Source organism: Octodon degus, unplaced genomic scaffold (genome assembly GCF_000260255.1).
Source record: "Octodon degus isolate 3935 unplaced genomic scaffold, OctDeg1.0 scaffold00069, whole genome shotgun sequence".
Taxonomy (NCBI): Eukaryota; Metazoa; Chordata; class Mammalia; order Rodentia; family Octodontidae; genus Octodon; species Octodon degus.
The window spans coordinates 6,729,497-6,738,560 of record NW_004524645.1 but is presented as its reverse complement, the minus strand read 5'-3'; the positions used below and the strand labels follow the sequence as shown (position 1 = coordinate 6,738,560).

The window sequence follows — 9,064 nt, the reverse complement described above, 5'->3', positions numbered from 1 at the left end:
GCAGGAAGCTCTCCACACACTCACCGGACCCGGGCTAGGACTGGGTCTACCCTTTTTCTTTTAATTTCTAATGCCACAAGCAAACATAAATGTGATGTTGAAGAACCATTGACTTTTGAAGATGGATACAATTGTTTCCCATTTTTAAATGAAATATCTTTACTTTAGAGTATCTGCCATGGAAACACAAAAGTGATTTATGTGTTTCATATGAGACACAATGATACTATGTATGTTTATTTTGGGATTAATATCATTCCAGAAAGCCTTTCAAGAACAATAGTACAGGGGCTGGGGATATGGCTCAGTAGAATAAGCGCTTTCCTGGCAAGTGCAAGGTCCTAAATTCAATCCCCAGTACTGCCAAAAAAAAAAAAAAAAAAAAAAAGAAAAGAAAAAAAAATAAAGAAAAGAAAAAACGGAGAACAATATTACAGCTGAGAGATACATCAGTGGCATAAGTGCCTACCTGGCAAGCACAAGGTCCTGAGTTTGATCCCCAGTACCACAAAAAAAGAACACTAGTGCAAACCAGTAAGAAAACCATGTTAACATCAGTTGAACACCCTCTGATTTTGGTGTTGGCTTCCTGCCATGTGAAAATTGAGGTAATGAGTCCTTCAGCTCTGCTGGTTCAAATCTACCATGTAATTCTATTAGCCTACATTTCCAGTCAATTACTGAACCAGCCAACCATCTCTGTATAATTGTCTAGAATTATGTAAACCTATAATTCATTAATGTATTTAGAGTAATATCCCGTGGATAGTCCTACTGATTGAATCAAAGGATACAAATGATCCTGTTTGTGACTGGCAACTTTCTCAATAGGGAACTCAGCTCTGAATATTTGTTAAATGTATTAAGAACACCTGTTAAACCACAGGTAGTCCAATCTTCCCTATTCCACCTCCGGGTCATGTTCTTCTCCTCAGGAGTTGGATATTCAGTTTGAGAGAGAAGGGTCTCAAGATCCAAAAGTATTTGAGATAGGTACATTAGAATTCAAAATTTCCACTTGCTAACTCCAAGTTCCAATGGACCTGAAGAACCATTGTTATTTACTGATAAGGAAAGAATTTTGTGTTTTGCGAAGGAGAAAGAAGTCATTTTGAATTATAGGATAGAGGGCTAGAAGTAGCCCTAGAATTTTTCTACTCTGCTGGTTAAGTTTGCCTTTGTATTAGACAGTAAGACAGACTGATGACTTGATGGAGCTGGAGACAGTTCTATGATATTAGAGGATACGGTAAATGGTAAAAGGAACTATGGTGTTTACATTGCGCTGCACTACTTTTTCGGTATTCTGTCTCTGCACCATCACCTGAACAACAAACACTTATGAATGTTAATGCAATGGAAAGTTACTTCCAAAAGGACAAAAATATTTCTATTGCTATTCCAGTCAGGTAAACAGTCAAGGACAAGTGGTTGTACCAATCTCCATGTAATGGAACATTCTCTTATTTTTCTTCAAACAAGGATAACATCCTTACCTTACTATATTTGAACCAATATTATTGTGCATATTGCATTTGTATTTAGGAAGCTGAGCAGGAGCTCAACTGAGCTGTCCAGCACATTATGAAAATCTGTTATATGCATGACACACTTTCTAGATTCTAATACTTCTACCCTCGGCTGCACTTTTTTTTGGGGGGAGGCTCCTTTTCCAAATCACCCTGTCTGCACTGCTGAGCTCTGCTCCTGTGGAATCCACTAACATATGTATATGCCAGCTCCTCCCACCTTTCCAGCCTTATTCTGCTCTAAGAATGGGATCATCGTAGTTTCCATGGCATTTTCTGGCACTTCCCTGATGACTTCCTGCATAGTTCTGATGTGTGTGCTTATGTTACAGTCATTAATTACTGCATTAAGTCATCACAAAACTAAGGAAGATTTGTATACAGAGCTAGAAGATGAGAATATAATTTTCATGGATTATGAAACGTAAAGGTAAACATAAAAATATATACAGAGAGAAAAATCACAGTCTTCCATAGCTGACGTATAGTAGAAAACACAGGTTTCTGTGTCGTGTCAAAATTGAGAGTATGATAAAGTATTGCATTGGTAACATTCAGGTAGGATCCAGTTCACTGTACATTTTATCTTTAACTCTGACATCTAAATGACGAGTGCTTTGTTTTCTTTTATCATAAGAGAAATCATTTTATAACTAAAGTTAGAATATTTTGAAGTTCTTGCACCAGGCTGTAGTATGAGTCAAGATGGGAAGCCATGTGGGGAAGTTGACCTTTTTCGTGTGTGGATAAAGTTGGTCATTAGACAGGAGAGTTTTGAGGATATTGCTGAGCTTCTATCTAGAAATCTATACTCCCTCTCCTCTGAGTGGTGCCTGTAATCTATCAATAGAGGGAGAAATTATGTCAGTCCTCATAGGTTCTTTATTATAACTCAAATACTACTGGAAAGGTAGAAGACTAAATCACCAACATCTGGGATTGTGAACCAAATCAAAGGGGATTCATAAACCAGACTTGGTGGCACATGCCTTAATCCCAGCACTCAGGAGCCTGAAGTACCAAGATACTGCAAATTGGAGGCCACCCTGGGCTACACAGTGAGTTCTAAGCCAGCCAGGATTATGTACTGAGACCCTTTCTTATAAAAAAAATATACAACAAAACAAAACAAAACAAAACAAGCAAAAGCCAGGAGGGATTAACAAGAAAATCAACTCAGATGCCATGAAGGAAAAATTTTCAGGTCAGATAAAGGTTGATGTGTCAAGCAGATGTTTTGGTAATACAGGATTTTTTTTTGGATGAGCAATCCATAATTATTTGGCATTTGGGAGACACTGTAGTTGGAAGACAGCATGTATCTCCAGGCACCTGGACAGTCAAATGAGACACTGAAAGTGAACAGTATTTCCTTAACTTCACCTAAGGCATAACCAATCTGGAGATACAGGAGGAATTTAGAAGCAGAATTCTCCACAGATGAAGGGACTGTAGCCTCCTTAATAAAGATAAGGATCTTTCCATTTAAACAGCAAACTAAACAGGTGAACAAACATAAAGAGCTTAAATGCCCCAAGATACAGAATATGTATACACCTTTAAGGAGGTTAAAGCTTCCCTTTCCTGGGCCTTCTCACCTACCCACCCTTAGGTTAAGAATCCCTAGTTTATAGAGTTGCACTTTGAGGGTCATTTGCATCCTGTACGTTTCTAATTTGCACGAATCATTCTTGTTCAGTTTCACTTCTGTTTTAGAGTTTGGAATAGAAAGCTCAATCATTATATTGTAAAAAAATATTAATAGACCTAGAGTTTATGGCAATGCACTTTTTAAGCATCTATCCATTTAATATATATTGTGTTCTACTAACCCTCTCTTTCTCCAAACTGTGGACAGAAAAAAAACCTAAGCATAGAGATTAAGAGAGGTAAGAATTTTCCCCAAATTATACAGCCAGCATTAGAGCTAAAAATACTTGAGCCAAAGAAATATTTGACTCTGAAGTCCATGTCAACAGTAATGTCAGAAATTTCCATGATTGTGTTCAATATCATAGGGTTCAGCATAGAAGTCACAAACTTTACAGCAAACTGAAAATTATGACATGAGCATCTCTGTTCTGTGGTAAAACACACCATAAAACTAAATCAGCAGTATAGTTTTAGTGAACAAATATTTCTGCTAACACTGGTAGGGCAAACCTTTTTTTTTGATGCAAAAAAATACTGCAGTCATGCTGCCATCCTTCCAAAAATGGTGACCTTTCATTTATCACAATAGCAGATGGAATAAAAATTCACCGGTTTAAGTTTCTGACATGGGATTTATGTTATGTAATGAAGTATTTTTTCACAATGTTAGCCTAACTTATTATTATTACAATATCCAAAGAGAGAATTTCAGGTCTCCTTCTCTAAGAATCTTTAAAAATGAAGTGGGTTCTAAAAAATTGCTTAAAGGCAGAGAATGGACTTACTATCTTCAGTAGATCTCTTCAGCCCTTTGATTCTTTATTTTATTTATTTTTATTTTATTTATTTTTTTCAAACCAAATTGGTAGGACAGTTTCAATAATTAACATATTGCATACATTCTTCCTAGTGGTTAATTGCTGTACAAGATGCCGACTCGGCATCCTATTTACAAACACTATTAGAAGAAATCCCTCTGTCCTTTGATCCTTTAAATAGTAAACATTTTCAGAAAGTAGATAGGTTGTAAAAGTTTTGTATGCTATATGTTCTTATCTTTAATTTTAACTTTTTCCTCCATACCCTCATGAAGGTTGGTTCCAGAATGACGTATCTTTGATACTGTATTTGCTTGTGTGCTTGCACTCGGTTTAGACTAATGAGAAATCAGTGTGGGGTAGGAGATAACAGTGCTGAAATACAAGTGAAAAGCTTTCATTCTTGTCATAGCTTTCCTACTCATGAGCTCCATTGTCTGTACTAATCTCATTTCGGAAACAAGTCACATCCTTGTTAGTAAATCAAGGATGTTGGTTTGGATACTTTACAAAGTAACTTCAAATTACTTTTAAAATTTTTTTCATGTAAAACTCAAAATTCAGATAGAAAATTCTCAAAATGAAGGAGATTAAAGGGCAAAAATCACTAGGCAAAATATAGTGGATATGTGAGACAAATTACTCTTCCAAAATGATTTGTTCTAATAGTGTTTGTGGACAGGATATCATGTCTGCATCTTGTGCAATGAATAACCACTAAGACAACAATATGCAATGTATTAAGTATTGAAATTGTCCTGCTAATCAGTTTTGAAACTGTCTCAATTGCTATTTGTTTCTCAATAAAATTATTTTCAAAAAACAAAAAAAAAATGCTCACCTTCTTCTTTTTTCTTTCACCTTGCCCATCATATCTCATGGTGTCTTCACTTTTACTCTATTCAGGATACTAAATTTAACAAATAGTATTTGAATAATGATAGATAGGACAGTGAAAGGTACTTGTTAGTCCACTAAAGCCTCAAGCTTTTTAAAAGTGATATGAATTTAAAATTTGACTCTCTCTGAAGAGGGCATACAAATCAAGATGAGTATTTTTTCTTACACTTTTGTGAAGATGATCAACACTTACTTATTCAAGTAAACAAAACACTTGGAAAAATCAGAAAGTACACCCACAGAGTATGTGTTACAGAAGTGAATGTCAAATAAAAATTTGAAGAGATGCAGAGCAACAGATTTGGCCTTTTTTCATCAACACTGACTGGATCTTAGTTCACTGGATAGAGATATGACAAAGCCTTTCTTCATATTTAAAATATTTATTCAAATTTTGCTCAAGTCCCCTAAATTTTTGCATTGGGGGTTATGGAATACTGATCTACTTAAGGAGTTCTGCTCTATACCCCTTGTTTTTAAATTCCATCACCTTTTGAGAAATATATACAAAAGCTTGAGCATTGTGGTCTTTCTCATTATAAAGTTAAGGGACCATATAGTTCCTTCTGTATTTTCCTTGGCCATTAAAACATTGAGATATTTTTTTGTGCAAAATTAAATCTACCTCTGCTCCTACACATCTAATAAATCATGAACTCTTTCTTAGATAAGATACCATAAGTATTTGCTATAAGTTTTAGAGTAAAACAGATCAAATATCAGTACAGAAAAAAAGTTTTTAAATGTAGAACAAATGCTTAAGTAATTATGTAACTGTGTAACGTGGAGATAATTTATGAGTTATGAGTTTATTGCCCCTGCCTTGTATCCTCCCGAGGTTTCTTTAGTCTATCCCACTGCTCCTCTTAAAGACTCAATATAATTGTTCTTGTTATTTTTCACATACATCAAACCCACTATCAGAAATAAGTCATCTATCATCTCTATACCAGAGTATGAATTGAGGCCTATACTTTCCCTTTCTGCATGCACTCAGGTATTTAAATTGTAATCCTGAGAGTCTAGAGAAATTCCTTCCTAATGGAATATCAACAAGGACTTTTTGGCATCTTTAAGATATCAACAACTATAGTCCGCTTGTCCTTAAACTTGAGTCAAATCTTCAAATGTGCATATATTAATACTAACTATTATTTGGCATGTAGTTAAATTGATTCAAGTAATTCAAATAGAAGTGTGGATATTGACCCCAAAATTCTAGTTATATTTCGATCAAGAAATTCATTTGCACAGTCAGAACCAATTTTTTGATACCCTATTTATTCATATTGACTAATTTGTCTATAGTCCACCTGCTTTGTTAGATTGGAGCTTTTCTAAGGCAAGGACCACATCTTATTCAGCCCTTGAGTTCTAGGCCATGCACAATGTCCAGCTCATTGGAAACCCTTCTAGGTAAATAATTAGATTCCTGCAGTTTAAATCTGCCAAGAGCTTGGGTCTCCTTAAAATGACATCTCCAGTTATCTTTCACCAAAGATGTTTCCTCTGATTTCAGGGAATACTCTAATAAGGAAAAAGGTCTAAAGGAGCTTGTGAGGACAAACCTTTTCATCCAATCCTAGAAACTGTTAGGGCATTTCCAAGCCTGTAATATGTTCCCCTTGGGAATCAGAGATACAGCAATTGTCTGTTGATCTAGGTTTGGGGAACATTATATCTTTCATTATTCTAGAATGAAAAGACTTTCATATAATTAAAAGAAAATAAAAACAACAACAACCTAGTTTTATTTCAGCAGTGCCTAATGCCAGGTATTTACTAGAACAAACACCACCCGAGGCCCAGAGGATTAGCTGAGGCAGCTGTTACACTATGCTGCTTTTTATAACTCTCCCCAGCACGATGCTCTGCATATGTCCCATTTGATCAGGTCATATCAGCTTTGGTCATGCCCAACACTGTATCTTACACTAAACAAATGCTTCATCACACAGACTATTCATTAAATGGAAAGTGCATAATGAAGCAACTTTCCTGGTTCTTTCTACAAACAGTAGCTTTGGCACATTTTACAAATGAGCACTCTCTTTTATTCCATAAGACATTGGAACTTTCATCCATCAGTTGGCCATGAATTTACTAGGTGCAAGAATGAAATATGCAATAAAGAATCAATTTTTTTTTTGGAACCAGGGATAGAACTCAGGCCCTTGCACTTGCTAGGGAAGCGCTTATTCCACTGAGCCATCTCCCCGGCCCCAAGAATCAATTATATAAAGAGTGGTTAAATGAGGTTGTAATGGTTGCAAGTAGGCAAACTTGTGAAAGTCATTTGCAGGAACACTAGTGGTTTTGGGTGTGTAACAAAATTGGAGAGCAAGGGCTATAGTCTGTAAAAGACATTTTAAATGCCAATTGCTATTCAGCATAGTAAATATTTCTCCTATGGAGTATAATCTCCTAGTCCTTTGGAAAATGTTACAGAAGGGCCAAAGTCAAGTTTCTGAGTCTCAAAGATCTTGCTATTTAAAAATAGATATTTATTAAAGAACAGAAATAATCATCATTTTATTGACTGAACATGCACTCTTTGTTAGATACTGTGCAAAGTATATTTATATACTTTACATGAAGACTCATTGTGTGTCTTTGTAAATAAAGTTGAACTGAAGTGAGCTACGCCTGATTGTTATTACATTGTCCATGGCTACTTTTTATCTAAATGACAGAAGTCAGTAATTGTAACAAGGGTAATTTAAGCCTAGAAAATTTCAGATATTTACAATCTAACCCTTCAAAGGAAATATTTGCTGACTGACACATTTTCATTCTCATAAGAACATTTATAGATATTTGTCTAAACACTTTTGTCAATGTGCTAAAATCTAGTGAATCAATTATGATATGCAAATTTAAGTGTTCAAATTGTGATATGCAAATATTAGTTCAATAATTTTTTGAAAAGAATATTTCGAGCTAAGTAAGTTAGAGCTAAATAAATATTTTCTGTTTCACAATCATAGTAATTGAGTGTTATAGGTCACATAACGTAGTGTCACAACTTGGGTTTCATTCCAAAAGTCATGTTCTTGTGCTATTTTTGTGCACAACAATAAAATTAAAATAGAAATAGCTAACATACTTGCAGAGTCACAAAGAAACTACTATTACACTTCCTAAACTGAGGATATTATTTCAAGCCTAGGGTAATGAGGTTTCTCAAGATAATATGTGAATGTAAAATTTTTAAAAAATGAATCTCAGAAATTTTCTATCCTAAACTCATGCCCAAGAAAAATTAAGAGATTACATGCATAGTTAGAAGCTGAGATGAGATTCAAAGACTTACTTAGCCAAAGTACACTATTGACCGTGTCAAGACTGATTTTTTGTGTGTAGTTAATTGAAAGAATTATTGAAATGTGAGTTCATGCATTATGTTCCACGTCAATTAAAATGAAGGACCTGGAATTCCTTTATTAAAACAATCAAAAATGCATTTGTTCAAGTATTTGCAATACCATCACCCTGCACTCTTTGCACACATATTTGCTGTGCAGCATCACAGGTGCTCTTACATGTCACACTTGAATGACCACAGGAATTTCTGCTATTCCACCAAGTTTACTATTTGACTGATATGCAAAAGACCACAAATTCAAATATTTATGTACAACCTGTCCTGAAAAATCAGGCAAATCTAGGCTAGAGATGAAATGGAGAAGTAAACAGGCATAGTCCATGGAGGCTTACCTGATACTGTAGAGCACTTTCCCATTTTTTGAAATCCTCAGCAACTTGTTGTCAGTGGTGACATCATGGAAGTTGGCACCCTTCTCATTGGCAAAGAATAAGTCTGGTTTCCAAATGGAGTCTAGCATAGATGGGTCCAAGTCCAGGGAATCATCCGGATACTCACTGTAGGCCAGCCGTGAATCATTCCACTGTTGTCTCAGAAAAATATTCACGCGGTAATCCTACAGAAATGTCGTGCACAAGAACTACTTATTGCCCACCCTGGCAGAAGAAGATTTCAGATTTCCCCCTCACCTTTCTCTCTGGTTTGACATAGTGCTGGAGGCTGAATAAAGAAGGCTATGATAGCCTTGTTCAAAAATAAATATATGAATTTAGGATTAGTTCTGTTAGAATTGTAGGCAGAGAGAGAGAGAGAGAGAGAGAGAGAGAGAGAGAGAGAGA

The 9,064-nt window shown here is 35.5% G+C and overlaps 1 protein-coding gene across 5 annotated transcripts in view; it reads right to left on the bottom strand.

Moving 5' to 3' along the window:
• Glra2 (glycine receptor alpha 2) overlaps positions 1–9,064 on the bottom strand; it is a 270,770-nt gene that overhangs the window by 191,366 nt on the left and 70,340 nt on the right. For all 5 annotated transcript variants that reach the window (XM_004635060.1, XM_004635063.1, XM_004635059.1 and 2 more), the window contains one exon: positions 8,618–8,841. In XM_004635060.1, coding sequence (XP_004635117.1) covers positions 8,618–8,841 — 224 coding nt within the window. The remainder of the gene's footprint in view (positions 1–8,617; positions 8,842–9,064) is intronic.